The following is a 17,336-nucleotide window of genomic DNA, read 5'->3' as shown; positions in this document are numbered from 1 at the left end:
ACAGGTACGCCCGCTGGGGGGGGCGTTTCCATCTCCACGTCCCTCTGAGGAGAGGGATGCAGGACGTTGTTTGCTGCACAACGTAGGGGTCAAAGGTGAAATCCTGCTCCATTTAGGCTCCCCAACGGAACACACAAAGAAGTACCAGCAGCTACCTGCATCGGGAGGGGGGGGGGGGGGGGGGGCAGGTAACCCCTCCGTCAAACCGCTGTCGGGATCCTTCAGGTCTCCACATCTGTCACTACGTTTAGAAACTGCCGCTCTCAGCGAGGTCCTTGTGGGGGGGGCGTCCGTAGGAATGCGTTGTGTTCCAGGGGGGCCAGCGTGTCGATACATGGGCCTAAATGGGGGGAGGGGGGGGGGGGGGGTCCCTTCACAATGGTACAGGAGTTGTCAGAAAGTACATCCATTGAACCCACTGGACCTTCACGAGCCTGTCACGCTTTTTCTAGCAGCAGAGTCACGTAAGCTGATACTCCATCAGCCCCCATATGGGCCTCGCTCACTGTGGAACATTAGGGGGGGGTGGGGGGGGGGCGGGTGCTCAGTCGCTTAAAGACAAGATGGCTCTTTTGGGCAGATGTGCTGATAAGAGGTTTCTGTTCTCACCGAATTCACGAGGATCTAAACAGGCTGAACAAGAACAATCAGAATAAAATGAAAGTGATTGATTCCCAGCTTCAGGGGTTTAATTTAAAGTGAAGCTCAAAGCCATCAATCAAACGCAGATGAAGTGTCAGCAGGGAGAGAGTTCACCTGCGGAGCTCCTGAGAGAGGAGGAGCACGAGGAGATCACATGAGGACTAATCACTCGCTAGCTCAAACTGACTGAAGTTTATTACGAATGAATGCAATGAACAGTCTGCCAGCCTGTGTTGGAGGTTTTTTGTCCTCCACGTTTGACCTTTGACCTCTCTTGTACAGATTACAGGCCGATTGAAAGGTGAAGCCTCTCTTGTGTGAAGCTGGACTCGAGGAGCGTCAGTTTCTCTTTAGTTAAATGCTCTGAGTGACCCTTCTGGTTTAACATTTACAGCGTGCACATTTAGAGGGCTTTTATTGTGAAAGGTAAGATCAGGAGAGGAGGATCCACTACCTCCGTCGAGGTTGAGAAGAGTGAGGATTTGTTCCGTTGTGTTTTGGGAACAGTCGAGTGAAAGTCTCTTAACTTCCAACAAACCTGACTGAAGGATGCAAAATTCACCTTGTTCTGAAAAGACATCAATGCAGCATAATATTCACATTCAGTGTGGAAATACTTGTGGATTTTGGTATTTGCATCTGGTTATGAACCCTGTTAAAAGTGGTGTATTTGCTGATTTGCAGACGTTTCTCTTCTTTATCAGTTGACAGGGACAGTGGGCCATTTGAGGGGCGTTTGGCTGAATACTAATTGGAGGCCAAGAGAGAGTCCCATTGATGACGGAGCACAATGAAGAGGCCACAACAGCAAACAAAACAGAAGAATCCCATTATTTCCTCTCTTTTTTTCCGCATGGGACGGTGTTTGTGTGACCGCCGCCCGCCGTGGCTGCGCGGAGGCCGTGGACGCCACAATGCGGCCCTTGTGCCGCGGCGGCAGAGGGAACCAGAGCCGACCCGGCTTCCTCTCCCGCCGACCCCGGAGCCCCGTGTTTGTCCGGACAGCAGGAGCCTGTTTTTTTATCAGTGAAACTTTGAATTCAATGTACACAGACTGTACTTGTTGAATATTCATTCCTCTGTTACAGGATATTAGAAGATTGAGTCATATGTCTTATACTAAAACACTGTGTTTACTGTCACGCCCCCCCATATGCAACTAGTATAAATGTTAACAAAAACAGAGAGCCAATATTTGGACTGCTTCATGTTCTGTTTGATTCTAAAAGGACCATCATTCACTAAATGAACATCATGCTTCATGAAAGAAGACTTGAAACTAGAGACTGAGACCATAAACTCATGTTTACAATGTTTACAGAGGGAATAAATCAAGAGAGAAGTAGAGTCATTTCCTCATAGACGTCTATGGGAGCAGAGGAGTCGCCCCCTGCTGGTCACTACACAGAAGTAGAGTCATTTCCTCATAGACGTCTATGGGAGCAGAGGAGTCGCCCCCTGCTGGTCACTACACAGAAGTAGAGTCATTTCCTCATAGAAGTCTATGGGAGCAGAGGAGTCGCCCCCTGCTGGTCACTACACAGAAATAGAGTCATTTCCTCATAGACGTCTATGGGAGCCGAGGAGTCGCCCCCTGCTGGTCACTAAACAGAAGTAGAGTCATTTCCTCATAGACGTCTATGGGAGCAGAGGAGTCGCCCCCTGCTGGTCACTACACAGAATGACGCTAACGTTTACATAAATCATTTAGCTGAGGCTTTTAACCAAAGCGACCAATAACTGAATTGTAAGAGGGTTCAGACACTAAACAACAAGACTCCAGAAAGTATGAGGCGCAGGATGCAATGAAGCGCTTCCTACTGCAGGTACAGTGAGGAGGTGTAGAGGCATTAACACACGAAGCATCATCAGCTGCACTTTCAATAAAGCAGTGACATGAAGTCCATTTGCTGCTTTAGATGTCTTCGGGTCAGCAATGAGGGGAGTAGGGGTTGGTCACATGTAGGGTACCAGTCGGAGTCTGATCAGGCTCCTGGAGACAGAGGTTTGGGAGACGTTTCTCTTGATCGTTGAATACAACCGAAAATCGAATAATCTTCTAAGCTTTGACTTGTTGTTTCTTTCTGAATGAGAATGAAGAAGGGATCAGAGACAAAGAGAGCCTGTCGCACTTCATATGGCCGTCAGGCTGGACCATATGACCACGGAGAGGATGCGAGGGGGGGGCGGGGGGGGGGCAGAGAGATGCTGCGAGTGTGACAGCTGCTGAACATTCAGGGCTTCGGACTGAAGAGCCAACAGCAATGAGCACTAAGAATCTAATCCCAGAAGTTATGAGTTAATGAGGAAGTCCAGAAGCTTTGAAGACATCTTCCTCATGTGGGACGACGCAGGACGATGATCAGACATCTTCACAACATCACAGGTTTTGAACTATTTCTCTTGCTTTTGCAATATTGAACATGAGCCGACATGGAACTTGCCATCCGCATAGCAGTCTTTTAAGAAGTTAATTTAATTAAATTTCTTAGACGGAATATGAGAACAAAGACACAGTGTGATGGTTTAATGCCACAAATAGGAAGCCGCCTTAAGTGAGATCTCTACGCTGTCTGTTCTTTTTCTGAGGGACAGAAGGAGGACTCCCTTCATGATGAACTTTGCCGTGGTTCTTCTATTCACATCCAGCTGCTTCGCCTGGTCTTCGGCCGTCTATTCCTCCAACAGAGAAGGTACGAGAAAGATGACGAAGGAGGTTTTTGGTAACCCGACGATCTGAAAACAAACACACCCGCTTAACGCTGCGATTGGCCAGGTGTGTGGAGGAGGAAACATATGCGAGTTTTCCACCCTCTTGCTCTTAAGTCGAGCGCAACATTAGGAGGCAGCTTCCGGTTTGCATCATAAAGACGATGCAGAGCTGAAGCTGCCATCTCTTTAAGAACAAAAAAATCAGTTCCCACAGAACCTTCAACATCTGAAGACTGTTTGTGTGGAAGAAGCAGAATCAGACCCGATCCATGTGTGTCTAACAGGGTTAAGATAGACGAGCTCGTGGGGAGATGTGGAGAAACGCTGACTCGTTCACAGGTTTTAGGACCCCTCCGTTGACACCTCCTGGATCCTGTTTCACCAGCAGGACCCAAGAAGCTGAAGTACCTCCTGGAGACGCTGCTGCACGCCGACGTCGTGGCCCGGAGGGGAGAGAACGCCACCCTGCCGTGCGTCCTGAGGACCAAACCCGCCCAGTACAAAGTGAAATGGACAAAGCTGGAGCCGCACCGCGCGGGTCGGGAGGACATCATCATGATATCGAATGCGCACGCCTTCAAGCCCTACGGGCGCCTGGGCGGGCGGGCCTCCCTCCCCAAGGCGCACGCCATGGACGCCTCCCTGCAGCTCCGCGGCCTCGAGCTGGAAGACGGCGGCACGTATCGCTGCGAGCTGGTCTACGGCATCGAGGACGAGAGTGTGGTCGTAACGTTGAGGATTGAAGTCAAGTCACCAGGTTTCAGCTCCCCCCCCCCCAATGTGGCCCTTCAAGAGACATGAAACAGGGGCTTCAACCAAGAAGGTTTTTAAAACATTGTGGGTTTATATGTTTTGATTTGGTTTCCTAAACCCAACTACTGGTTTTGTGGCCTAAACACAAATGCATTTTTTAAAGGTTTTTTTAAAACTACAAAAAAGTAGTCCGATACCTCAGAGTTCGTTGCCATACTGTCAGAGATAAATAATTCATTGATATCCCCCAAAAAGCAATCTGTATTTAATCCACATAATCATAAAGATGCAGGTCCATGAGAAGAATGCTTCAAACTAACCAGGAGGCTGTGGAACCAAAACCAGCTGTTTGCTAACGTTAGCCATTAGCGGCTAACGTGAAGCACAGACGTTAGCAAACAAATACCTACGCTGCCGTTTATGAATGAATATAAACAATGAACGTGACATTTTATTGCCAGAATCAGCACACTATTATGTTTAATCAGATCAATATTTCAATAGTTAATTGAAGCAATAAGAAGCTAATCTTCTCAACCTGTCAAACTGAAAGAGAACAGCAGTTATCACTGGATTCGGGAAACGTTTCCTAACCTTTAGTTCATAGTGTCCTAGAAAATGGAAGATGGGGCTTTTGGGTTGTGAGTCATGTCTTTGATGAACCCCACTGAGAGACGTCTTCCATCCTCCAGGGGTGGTCTTCCCGTACCAGAGCAGAAGTGGCCGCTACAGACTCACGTTCCACGAGGCCGAGGAGGCCTGTGCTCAGCAGGACGCCACGCTGGCCTCGTACGGCCAGCTGTACCGAGGTACGGTGGGACCCGCCCTGTGACTCCCGCCGGTACGCCGGCTCTCCTAAAAGCAGCGTGTCTCCTCGTTGCAGCGTGGACGGAGGGCCTGGACTGGTGCAACGCCGGCTGGCTCCACGACGGCACCGTCCATTACCCCATCGTCCAGCCCCGCCCGGCCTGTGGAGGGGAGCTGCTCCCCGGCATTCGCAGCTACGGGCCGAAGGACAAGAACCAGGACCGATTCGACGCCTTCTGCTTCACCTCCCAGACGTCCGGTGAGCCCCGGGTCCGTCTCGTCTTACCAAAACGGGACAGAATCTCATTCTGAAAAATTGGTGTGATGATGGATTCAATGAACAATCGATGTTTCCATTTTTCTTGCCAAATCTGCAGCTGCGATTTGACCTTTGGCAGCTCCAGCGTTGTGGGTTGATTGTGGGTTGAGGACAATAAGTCCTGTTATTGAGACATGATTCATCACGAGATGGACATTAGAGGTCGGGTTCTGCATGGAAACGGGAATATTTAAAACCACGACGCGTCTCCTCCTCCCTCAGGCTCCGTCTCCTATGTAGCGGGCTCCTTCTCCTTCGACCAGGCCGGACTCGCGTGTCGGCGCCAGGGCGGCGAGCTGGCGCTGGTCGGCCATCTTTACTCCGCCTGGCGTTTCCGTGACTACGACCGGTGCGACGGCGGCTGGCTGAGAGACGGCAGCGTGCGGTTTCCCGTCGGCAGCCCCAGGGAGCGCTGCGGGGGCGTCCCCGAGGCGGGGGTGCGCTCCTTCGGGTTCCCCGACCAGACGGCGCACCTGTACGGCGCCTATTGCTATAGGTAGACCCGAAACAAAGCGCCAGCACACCTGCTTCACCCTCCTTTGGAGACAAAAGGCGAATCCACACTAAGCCGAGACACAAATTCACTTCTTTCCAGGAGGCTGGAAAGAAGTGAAATGTGATTTTCAAAATCAACATACATTTGATAAATAATTGGATCGGGGAAAACAGTAAGCAGTCTTTTATTTTGAAATCCCCAAACGACTCTCGCAGAGTGAACGTGAATGAATGAACATGTTCCACAATCATCCCTCTTGATCACTAATAAGGAGTTGACATTTCTGCAGAGACTAACTGAAGGTGTTTGGTTCATTTTGGGTTCAATCACCGTTTAACATGAGACCCGACTGCTTCCTGCACATTTAATGCCTTTAAGCCACTTTAACGGGTTCATCTGCAGGTTCATTAACTTCATTCCAGCAAGTCAATAAATGATTGGCGCATGATTTGAAGATCCCTCTGAAGTCTGAAGATTTGTATTCGTTCACTTATATGTTTTTAAGATGTTAAACGACGTCTCTGAGAACTGCAGAGACAGAAGTTATGATGTTCTCCTGGATGCTGTTCTCTGTAATCTGGTTCAATGAAAGGGTAGATGTCAACATGAAACTTCACCACTTCATCACTACATTAAGAGGAGTATTTATTGAGTTAAAGAGCAGATGTCAACATGAAACTTCACCACTTCATCACTACATGAAGAGGAGTATTTATTGAGTTAAAGAGCAGATGTCAACATGAAACTTCACCACTTCATCACTACATTAAGAGGAGTATTTATTGAGTTAAAGAGCAGATGTCAACATGAAACTTCACCACTTCATCACTACGTTAAGAGGAGTATTTATTGAGTTAAAGAGCAGATGTCAACATGAAACTTCACCACTTCATCACTACATGAAGAGGCGCAGATACTTACAGGTATAAAACATTTGATCATGTCACAAACCAGAAAACATATTGGATAGAAATTGGAAGAAGGATTTTCAATCTTTTAATCTTAATATTATTAGTAATCTTAAGTGTGAAATTAAAGCTACAGTCGGTACAGTTTTGCATATCTGTCCCTTTATCCTGATGGTAGGAACAGCTTTAAAAACATTAGATTTCCCACCAACTGTGGCCTTGAAATTACATAAATAACAAAGAGTATCTTTCTGGAAGGGAGACAAAGACCAGGTGAGATATTGGCATCATTATTGTTAATATCGTAGTTGTTTCCTAAAAGGCAGGTTGGCTTCATACGTTCCATGTGATGTTCCAGAAGAGCGGAGCTGCTTTCTCCGTGTCTGTGACCCCAATGACCCCCGTGACCTCTGCGCCCTCTGTGACCTCTGTGTCCTGGGCCCCGTGGGAAGGAAGCGCGGTGACCGAGTCTCCCCCCACCGAGCGCACTACAGGTGGGAGACAACGTGTTATTATAGTTCATCATCACTTCTTTTTAACCCCCCACCTACGAATTCATTCATCTTCAAACCCGAGTCCGACTCGAGTGACGTCACACTGCAGGGCGACCTGCGTTGGTGCTGCTCGCCCTGCAGTGACCCCCTGGGGGGGGGGGGCGCCACTGAGCAGAGTTCCTCGCCGTGGCGTCGACTAAAGGGCGTACTCACCGGGCACGCAGGTGATCAGAGGCTCCTCCCACTGGCCCCCGGGCAGACACCTGACCACAGGATTCCTCTTCTGGACGTACCCCCCCTCGCAGTAGTACCGCACCTTGGTGTCGGTCTCGTAGCGCAGGCGCTTCTTCCCAAACACCGTGGCCCCGGGGACCTCGGGCGGCTCGCCGCAGGAGGCTGTCGGGGGTGGAGGAGACAAGAGGACACGGCTGAGGACCGCCCCCTCCAGGGAGACGAGACGAGGGGACCGATGGGGGCTTTTAAAGGGACTCACAGGCGCCCTTCTTGCAGGTGTAGGACAGGTGGTAGTTGCACGGCACGTCGCTCCAGCGCCCGCCGTCGTGCCACACCATCACCGCGCAGTCCTCGCCAGACAGGAAGTAGCTGTCCGGCTGGCCGGGGTACCAGTTCTCGTACAGCTGGGGGAGGGACACACTGTGACTCAGAGGGAGACACTACGTCTCAGAGGAAGAAGACGCCATGTCCCCCCCCCCCCCCCCTCCCCCCCCTGATTGGCGCATTGAGGCTTTGACTCACCAGCGGCGTCCCGTCCGTCCAGCGGAAGTCCCCCTCGATGGTCCTGTCGTTCAGCCCGGTCCACTGATACTCTCTGTATTTGTCTGGAGACACAAGAGAGACGATGAAGTGAAGCAACAAAACACAAGCTCTGTTTATTAATCCAAGAAGCCACAATAAAAGGTCTGAAAGTAGTAAACAACAGAGACACGAGTCCCTTATTTCACTTATAAACATTCGTGAACATGATGACTGGAACGACATAAATGTTTATTCATGTTTTAGTTGTTCTTTTTATTTTTTCATTTTAAATCGTCTGTTATGAAACAAGATGTACAATTCACTTCATTCTTTCTCTAAATCTACAGATATTAATATATTTGCATATATGTGTAAGTTTGGAAAAAATGAGAAAATGAGAAAAGTTTTGTTAACATATTGATTTAAAAAATGCACGACACAATACCATTATTGTTTATTATTGACCTCATAATCATTACTATATATATATATATATATATATATATATAATATTATATTGAAATATGATATTCATCTTCATTACTATTATTATTATATTTATTTTTTACAATGATCTGCTGTATTATAATTATATGTTGTTATGAATTATTATCTTTATAATCATGATTATTAATACTGTTATTACATCTTTATCATTATAATAACCATCGTTGTTTTTAGGATGATAATTATTACCATTAATGTTCATAACTGATATTAGAAAGATGTCATTGTTGTTATTTGATTGTATTATTATTACATCGTGGTGGGGGGGGGTTGTTACCGTTGACGTGGTCCTGCTCCTCGGGGGTGGTGACGGACAGCAGGTGTCCTCCGCTCATCCTGCAGTGCTGCTCCGCCGCCTCCCAGCTCTGCCTGCGGGGGAAGTGACGGTAGCAGAAGCCCTGGAACTTGTCCCAGCCGGGCTCGCACGCCTCCAGGTCTAGAGAGAGGGGGGGGGCAGAGGGGTGTCAGCTGGAGGGGGGGGGCGGGGGAGGGTCAAACAGCTCCACAGGCAGTCCACCCCGTACCTGTCTGGCACAAGTCTCCTCCGTAACCGCTGAGGCAGAAGCACCTCGCCGCCCCCCCCTCCACGCAGGTCCCTCCGTTCAGACACGGGTTCGGCAGGCAGGAGTCTGGGGGGGGGGGGGGGGGGGGGGGCTCCGTTATTTCATGAATATCTCTGATATATCTCCGTATATACGTAGATCAATAAAGATCTGCTGCCTGATCAAAACAATGTTTTACATGGACTCACCAGCAGGGGGCGCTAATGCATCATTTATTACATTTGTCTGAAAAAGACATAACTTTAATTGTAAACTCAATAAATTGAATGTTAACAGGAATGTAGTGAATGTGCATAAGGAGCAATAATATAAAATAAACTTCATCATGCAGCTCAGCATTCTTTCTCCTCCAAACACGACAAGTTGAGTTTGTACCAAAAAGTTTCATCTGACCATATGACCTTCTCCCAATCCTCTTCTGGATCATCCAAATGCTCTCTAGCAAACCTCAGCTTAAGCAGGGGGACCGTTCTTGTGATCATTTTCACCCCACGTGGTGAGATCTTGCGTGGAGCCAAGGGAGATTATCAGTGGTCTTGTATGTCTTATTTTCTTATAATTGACCAAATACTTATTTTCGAATAAATTCATTAAAAATCCTACAATGAGATTTTCTGGATTTTTAAAAATCATTTAGTTTTTCATAGTTGAAGTGGACCTATGATGAAAATAACAGGCCTCTCTCATCTTTTTAAGTGGGAGAACTTGCACAATTGGTGGCTGACTAAATACTTTTTTGTTTTTTGTGTTTTTGAGAAATAAAAAAAGTGTAAAAGATTTTAGTTTGTTTTTAAACCTAAAAAAACATTTAATCTTTTCTTTAAAACATAACAAAAAGTTTTATACATATTGTAAGTGAAGAGACGCTATTTCACGAGCGATGTTACCGCTGTGTGAAGAGGCGTTGCCGGGGGCGATGGGATTCCCCGCCTCTCGCTCCCTGGAGGCGGGGCCCTCGGCGCTGTGCTCCGCGTCGGGCCGTGACTCCTGGGTGGTGGAGGGGGGCGCCGGCGCTGGCGCCGCCTCCCAGCCCGACACATCAGTCAGGCAAGGAATCAGCGTGATCCTCACATCGGAACGCGCCGCGGCCTCCTCGCCGCCGCGCTCCTTCCGTGGGGTGGGATCCGTCGAGAGGAGTCCCGGCATCACCTCCGGGGGGCGCTCTCCCGAGGAGTCGCCCCATCCCTCACCACCGGCTTGCACCGCCCTCGTGTTGCTCGCGGTCGCGCCGAGGGACAACGCCTCTGGTCCGAGTCCTCGCCGGACGTCCTGTGGAGGCCCGGCGGCGGTAGAGGTGCGGCTCTCAGGCGCCGAGGTCGTGATCTCCGGGGTTTCGCATTCAGAGGGCGGCGACAAAGTCACAGGCTCGCCGCTCGGGACCGGATCGTTTACACACGCAACGCCGGGGACCTCTGCAGGGGGGCTCCCTGGGACCACCTCTGCAGGGGGGGGGTTCTCCACAGGATGGACGAGTCCGCCGCGGTTGGTCGTATCCTCGTCGCCACGAGAGACCGCGATGGACGTCTCCACGGTTGCACCCGGGAGCCTTGGAGTGGGATCGTAACCTGTGAATGTTGTGCAACATTAGATTTTTCTGGGCAAATACAAACAACAAATGATGTTTCTTCAGGAAACGGAAGTAATCATCTTGACTGGAGACACCACAGTGTGCGATGAGCACAGCCAGGACACGAGGGTTAGAACCGACCAGAACGTAATTGGTACCCATCTGCCGAGCATCAACACTATCGAGGTTCCAGCAGGAGCCAAAAAACATCTAAACCCACCCCGACAACAACGGGAAGCAGGAGCAGAGTTCTGAAATGCTTCTATCGATTTTTTTGTTGTTGTTATTTTCACAACCCTGTGGGGAGCTCGACCCGATCCGAACAACGTGATCGGTATAACAATCATGTTCGCTTTGTCAAGGCCTTGGAGGTCAGCGTGATGACACCTGTACTGGTCAGTTGCAGGAAGTACGCGGTACATTCCCTCACAGAGCCTCCAGCTACATCTTACTCACCTGGATGGGAGGCTGTGGTTTCCACACCAACCAAACTCAGAGTGGTGGAGCTTAGTGTCTCCTCGTCCAAAGGAGGATTCACACTCCCATCTCCGGACTCCTCCTCCGTCAGAGGGCTCTCGGGCGTCGGGGGCGACGTGGTCGCCTCCTCCGTCCGCCCCAACGCTCCGTGGGAGGAGCTTGAGTAGATGGGCTCTTCCGGATGGGCTTGCAGGGTGTGGTCCTCTCGTGAGGCGAGAAGCTCTCCATCCCGAGGAGAACCCGGAGAGCCGGCGAGGAGCCCGCCAACAACGGGCGTCACGCTAACGCCGGGCGTGTCCCAGCTTTTGGTCTCGGAGGTGCGGCCCTCTGGCGGCGTGCTGGCGCCGGTCCTGGCGGGTGAAGAGGAGTCGACGGTGACCAAGTCGGCGGCCTTTGGAAAGGAGGACGGACGTGCGGGAGACTCTCCCTGAGCAGGGTGTCCTTCGGGAGCGGGCCAAAGGACGCCGTGGTGGACGTTGGCCTTCTCCATGACCTCCACCGAGGAGGACGCCTGCTCCTGAAGCCGGGACGGCAGAGTGACGGATTGCAGAAGGTCCCGCCCCTCGTCATAGCTCGACGTCCGGGGCCGAGCCTCCACGGGACCAAGCGTTACGGGATCGTCCGTCTGGGCACGTTGGACATCGTCGCCCTCTTTCAAGGTCCCCTCGCTCAGGAGTGACTCCTCTTCCTCCTCTTCACCCTCTGCAGGATCAGTTAAGAAGGCATTGTCCTGGCCAATGTCCTGCGGCTCAGTGGCCAGAAAATCCAGAGGAGATTCTGTGTAGACGTCGTTATCACCTGGAAAGAAGAGCAGAAGATGTTCCGCAGGATGTCAAGGATTTGATGGGGTGAGAAAGACTTTTTGAACCTCTTCTAAAGGTCCGGCCCGTTATTCTTCTCGTCCCTATCGTGCACAGACGGCCGGGAACGCTGGTCAAGGCATCACTCTCCTTACCTCTGAAGCAGTAGACGTCGTACCGCGCGTGAAGCTCGGGGAAGCCCGTCTGGTTGCCGTAGCGATAGACGGTCCTGACGCCGGGCTCCCCACCCCCGCAGCGCTCCCTCGGGGTCACGATGGAGTAGCGGACGCTGCCGTCGGCCAGCCAGCCGGGGCTGCAGAGGTTCAGCCCGTCGCTCCAGGCCGCGTACAGCTGGGCCGTGGCGGCCAGCTGGGCGCCGTGGCTCAGGCAGTAGGCCTTGGCCTCCCAGAAGGTGAAGCGCTGGGGGGCGGAGCCGTAGAACACCTCGCCTTCACACAGGCAGACAGGTGTCAAGTTCAGGAGGAAAAAGGGTTTGAGGTCGAGGTCACAAAACTACTTAGTCAAAGTTGGAAAAATGATAATGTAGCCATGAATGACCCTCAGGTGACCTCCTGACCTTTAACCTCAATGTCACTGTTGCAACTACAAAGACACCGAAGAACTACAAAGACACACTGAATGACTACAAAGAGACACTCAACCTTAGAAAATACGAAGGCTTCCACTTATTGTGTGTGTCTCATCAAACTCACTTATTTGTTTCCAGGTTGCAACAAAACATCAAACTGCACCGAAGAAAAGTGTTTTTAATGAAGTCTGCTTTGAGAATGAAGGACCCACTGATTAAAAGTAAGGCTCCCAAAGCAAAGGAATGAATATTGACTTGATAACTAAAGAGATTTAGCTTTTTCTCACCCTTGATATTCTCCACGTAGCAGTAGACGTCGTACATCTCGTTGGGATCTAAGAGTCCGTAGTTCCTCACGCCTGGAAATCCGTCCATGTCGCCAAAGCATTGTTCTCTCGGCATATGGATGGGATACCTGAGGGAGGAAGCCTCTTCAAGCCATCGACTGAATATGGGAACTGTTGAAGCTTTGAGTTTGGCAGCCTGGTTTTTGTCGCCATTTAGTTTTGTGTCCAATACGGTTTTGGTTTTAGAAGACATTTACACGACTTTCATGAAGTGAAAATAAACTGGATTAAAGACTAAAACAGACAACTCCTGTCAACCTGTCAATCACAGTAAGCCCCGCCCTAAAGCATCTCCTGCTTTATGGTCTGTTTGACTCTAAATGGACCTTCATTCACTAAATGAACATCATGCTGCATTGAAGAAGACTTGAAACTAGAGACTGAGACCATAAACTCATGTTTACAATGTTTACTGAGGGAATAAATCAAGAGAAGTAGAGTCATTTCCTCATAGACGTCTATGGGAGCAGAGGAGTCGCCCCCTGCTGGTCACTGCACAGAAGTAGAGTCATTTCCTCATAGACGTCTATGGGAGCAGAGGAGTCGCCCCCTGCTGGTCACTACACAGAAGTAGAGTCATTTCCTCATAGACATCTATGGGAGCAGAGGAGTCGCCCCCTGCTGGTCACTACACAGAAGTAGAGTCATTTCCTCATAGACGTCTATGGGACCTATGGGCTTCACTTATTCGGGGGAAGCTGCTGCCGGGTTTGAGCCCTTCTCTGAGTGATGGACCACCAAACCCTGATTGAAGATAGCACCAAAGTAAAGGAATCTTCCGCCTCGTTGGCTCACCTGACCGAGCGGTCTGAGAGCCAGCCCGCATCGCAGCGCTCGTATCCGCTCTGGTAGGCGGCCAGGAGCTGCTCCGGGGTGGCGATCTCGGCGCCGATCTCCTCGCAGGCCTCCGCGGCTCGCTCGAAGGTGAAGGCGTAGCGGCTGGATGCGTCGCGGTAATGGAACACCACCCCTGGAAAGAACAAGAAGAACACGACTCGTTCTTCTGAGTTTGTATCTCTATGTGGAAATGCACTTATTGTAAGTCACTTTGGATAAAAGCGTCAGCTAAATGACATGTGATGTAATGTAATGTAATGTAATGTAACACTAACATCACTTGTTTTTCTCTCTCTCTACATCATTAGTTTTATTTATTAATAAAAAGGGAAGAAACAGTAGAGAACTTCCTCGTATCTTCACTATCTGACAGCTGTGAGACCCGGAATCCTTTGCTTCATCAGGTCTTAAGAGACGAGTTCCTCCCTGACCTTTGACCTTGACCTGAGCCCCGTCGTGGGCGTCCTCCAGGCCCTGCTGCACCTCGCAGCGGTAGAAGCCCGTGTCGTTGTGCCTCAGCCTCTCCAGCCGCAGGGTGAGGTCGGCGGGGGAGGAGGCGTAGTTCAGCAGCGCCGCCCGGCCCCTGTAGGCCTCGCTGACCCTCACCCGGTCGCCGCGGGCAACCAAGATCTCCGCCTCGCTGCCGTTGGTCAAGACGCTCCACTTGACCCGGGGGAGGGTCAGCGCGGCGTGGCGGCCCCCGCCGGTGGAGTGGAGCGGCGGCGGGTGGGCCAGGGACACCAGGCAGGGCAGCGTGAGGGAGCCGCCCAGCGCGGCGCCCACGGGCGGGGGGGCGGGGATGGTCACCTGGAGCAGCTTGGACCCATCTGAGGGGGGGGGGGGGGACGAGATGTACTGAACAGCTGGCGCCACCACACGGTTAGCCTAGCTACACATAGGAAGGACATATAGCAATGTGTGTGGGGGGGGGGGGGCGTACCTGAGTCCTGGTGGTGGCTTGAGGACGGAGGCAGCCAGAGGAGACAGATGGAGGACAGCAGCGCGGCCAGAGACACATCTGGTCTGCAGGCGAAGGACAAGAGGACGTAAAGCCAACTCAGATTGTCTATTTCCTGCTACAAGGAAGCCTCTGAGATGCCTTCAGGTGTCGTCACAGTGTGGGTCATGCAGACGACTTCATTAACATACATGAGTCATGCTAACGGTTACTCACATGATCCTTATTTCTCCTGAACGGACCAATGACAGGTCACTATTTAAATGTTGCCGCAGTAAGGAATTGTGGGACGGAATGATCTCCTTCCCTTTGGTAAAGGATGGTCCAGTGGTTCCTAAAGGAGCTCAGTAAGGAAGCATTGAAGCTCCTTTCCTTGGCATTGGAGAAGCATCATGGCGCCACTTCCACTACTTCCGGGTCATTTCACTCGGGGAGGAAGTGGAGGAGAGTTTTGGAGCTCAGCAGACGGACAGAAGGACGTCTTTGTGTCCTCTGAGCTTTTCTTGCTGTGATTCAGACTTGAGGAGCAGTAGGACGTGAGATGAATCCTGATCCCCCCCCCCCCCCCCCCCCTTAAAAACCCTCCCTGGAGAGCCGGGACCGAAGCCCAACCTCCAGCTCCGATTCATGCCATGATGACGGCTCCTTTTGGTCCGTCGCTCAGAAGCGCCACTCGTGATGAGACCGAACCCAGACTCAGCACATGACATGATTTTTACCCTGGATGGGGGGGGGGGGGGGGGGGCTTGCAGGCTGAGGACGCATCCCAGGAAACATCAGAAGTGCAAAGACCAGCATCACAAGTGGCTGAATATCAATGACTTCACCTTGAGGCCAAGAGAGAGCTCCACTGCTCCGGGTGCCAGGAGGGGGGGGGGGTCAGGGGGGGTGGGGGATTCTTGAAGAGTTTCTCCCCAACTGTTTAACGGGAGGTTCTCCTTAAGTCCATCTCAGACCAGCTGAAAGAAAGGCTCCTCTCTAATTTACATTTACTCTAATTTAAAAGTGATGAAACTATCCAACATTATGATAGAAAAGTTCATTTCTCTGAACTCTGAATCCTAGAAGTGACTTTCAAACACTGACAGCTGAACCTGGCTGGATGATCTCTGCTCTCCGCCACGACTCGCTGGGCCCGTCTCCAGGGGCAACCCCCCCCCCCCCCCCCCCCCCCCCACTGACATAGTCAGGAAGCAGCAGGCGGGGCGGGCAGGACCTCACAGAGGAATACAAAGAAAGGCAGAGAAGAAGAAGGAAATCCAATTCAAAAAGATTTTTTTTTACTCCTTTTTGTTTTTTTCAAGCTTCAAACTGCAGCCTTTACGTGTAGACGGGTTTCTCATGTGTGTCCCGTTATTATAAGACCTAGAGGTCAGAAATGACCAAACTCAAATAGTTTCACAACTGGATTGCTATTATCAAAATGTTCCTTTTTAATGGATTGTAATTTACTATTTGTTGTGTTTTTCAGCTTGAAACATTCATTTGCCAGAATCGTGACGCATCATTAACTGAATAAGATGATGCGGGGAACAGGGGTTTTATCTCCGTTTTTGGCGGATATAATAAGGATTTCAGGAACAATGTGACGACATAAAGAGTCGCTGCACTTTGCTCATTAACGAGCTAAATACACAATACTCAAAAGCTACAATTACTCTCACTGACGTCAGAACCCAGGGAGCCAATCAGAGGAAAGCTGCATCTCAGGAATCACTTCATCACATTCACGGTGCAAACTGAAGATTGAGATTCACCTTATGATGCAACTTTTAAGTTTAAAAACGTCTTGACCAGCCACAACATTAGAAGCGTAGGAGGGATTCAGGTCATTTGGGACGTCAGAGGGAAAAAGCATTTTCTCCTGTGTCACCTGCATCATGTCATGTGACTTTAGTCCAAAGCAACGTTTCGCACCCCTAACTTTACCAAAGCTTTTTCAATGCTTTTTCCTTCTGAATTTCACATAATAATAAATATATAAAACGGCACATTTGATGCTTTGAGTCTGCATTCAAATTCGAGGTGTTCTGAGTATTTTTACATCTCGGAAGCACAACTTAAGAATTCCTCCCGTGTGTGGAAACATCTGTATTCCACACCGCGACCGGAACACGGCAATCTATGAAGAGCGCGTTCAAGCATGTAGGAGAAGGAGAAGGAGAAGAAGAAGAAGAAGAAGAAGAAGAAGAAGAAGAAGAAGAAGAAGAAGAAGAAGAAGAAGAAGAAGATGATGTGATGAAGTTTCTGTGAACGCGGAGCAGACGCATCGGACTCACTTCATCTTCTGCGGACAGGTGGACGTCTCCGTCTTCAAGGTCCTCCTGCGGCTCTGAACGAACACCGGGAGGAGAGGAACCGGGGGGAGGAACCGGGGGGGAGCGCGGTGTTAAGAGACCTCCTCCTCCTCCTCCTCCTCATTCTTCTTCTTCTTCTCCTCTTCCTCCTCCAGGATGGAAAATCAGAATCATTTGCAATGAAGGACGCAGTGAGATGAACAAAAGGAGGAATGTTGCTTTTTTTAAAAACTTATTCTGTGAAGAGAAGGATTTGATTCAACGAGGTGTGCTGCGCATTGACCTTCAGCCTCCTGATGTTATACGTGAAGAACACGTCCAAATTAAAGCTGCAGTATCTGACTTTTTATGGCCACCAGGGGGCAGAGGAGCAAACACGTTGGCGTTCTGCTTGTTAGCAACTAGCCACCAGCTAAACGTGCTGCAAGTGCATTGGATTTCCTTAAAATGATGTTTTGTACCTGCTGACCTTCCTCTGGTAGAGGAACGTGCCAAAATGGAAAGATT

General features: G+C 50.2%; 2 protein-coding genes across 3 annotated transcripts; one reads left to right on the top strand and one right to left on the bottom strand.

The window, feature by feature from the left end:
• Window positions 1-2,845: 2,845 nt before the first annotated feature.
• Window positions 2,846-6,183, top strand: hapln2 (hyaluronan and proteoglycan link protein 2). Of its 2 annotated transcripts, none has more exons than XM_037454090.2 (6): window positions 2,846-3,028; window positions 3,232-3,335; window positions 3,743-4,099; window positions 4,800-4,916; window positions 4,991-5,173; window positions 5,456-6,183. In XM_037454090.2, the coding sequence occupies exons 2-6, from the start codon at window positions 3,254-3,256 to the stop codon at window positions 5,731-5,733; spliced, it is 1,017 nt and encodes a 338-aa protein (XP_037309987.2). In that variant the 5' UTR covers window positions 2,846-3,028; window positions 3,232-3,253; the 3' UTR covers window positions 5,734-6,183. The 2 variants fall into 2 exon arrangements, with proteins under 2 accessions (XP_037309987.2, XP_037309985.2); XM_037454088.2 differs by having other exon boundaries at window positions 3,740-4,099.
• Window positions 6,184-6,471: 288 nt separating this feature from the next.
• bcan (brevican) lies at window positions 6,472-17,136 on the bottom strand. The gene is made up of 14 exons (XM_037454043.2): window positions 16,812-17,136; window positions 14,515-14,597; window positions 14,006-14,401; window positions 13,533-13,707; window positions 12,678-12,805; window positions 11,957-12,250; window positions 10,981-11,799; window positions 9,845-10,522; window positions 8,919-9,023; window positions 8,672-8,830; window positions 7,888-7,970; window positions 7,625-7,769; window positions 7,345-7,527; window positions 6,472-7,125 (listed from the first exon to the last, which is right to left on the bottom strand). The coding sequence occupies exons 1-14, from the start codon at window positions 16,814-16,816 to the stop codon at window positions 6,971-6,973; spliced, it is 3,408 nt and encodes a 1,135-aa protein (XP_037309940.2). The 5' UTR covers window positions 16,817-17,136; the 3' UTR covers window positions 6,472-6,970.
• Between the last annotated feature and the right edge of the window lie 200 nt (window positions 17,137-17,336).

The sequence above is a fragment of the Pungitius pungitius genome, chromosome 11, assembly GCF_949316345.1.
Source record: "Pungitius pungitius chromosome 11, fPunPun2.1, whole genome shotgun sequence".
NCBI classification, from domain to species: domain Eukaryota; kingdom Metazoa; phylum Chordata; class Actinopteri; order Perciformes; family Gasterosteidae; genus Pungitius; species Pungitius pungitius.
The sequence above is the reverse complement of the archived record's forward strand: the minus strand, read 5'-3'. Positions and strand labels throughout refer to the sequence as shown.

Bases quoted from the DNA above. Each gene is read 5' to 3' on its own strand.
- hapln2 (XM_037454088.2), top strand. From the start codon at position 3,254: ATGATGAACTTTGCCGTGGTTCTTCTATTCACATCCAGCTGCTTCGCC. The intron at 4,917-4,990 runs GTACGGTGGGAC...TCCTCGTTGCAG, and splicing joins GTACGGCCAGCTGTACCGAG to CGTGGACGGAGGGCCTGGAC. The intron at 5,174-5,455 runs GTGAGCCCCGGG...CTCCTCCCTCAG, and splicing joins CTTCACCTCCCAGACGTCCG to GCTCCGTCTCCTATGTAGCG.
- bcan (XM_037454043.2), bottom strand. The intron at 12,806-13,532 runs GTGAGCCAACGA...TTCCTCCCTCAG, and splicing joins CTCTCAGACCGCTCGGTCAG to GTATCCCATCCATATGCCGA. The intron at 7,528-7,624 runs GTGAGTCCCTTT...CACCCCCGACAG, and splicing joins CACCTGCAAGAAGGGCGCCT to CCTCCTGCGGCGAGCCGCCC.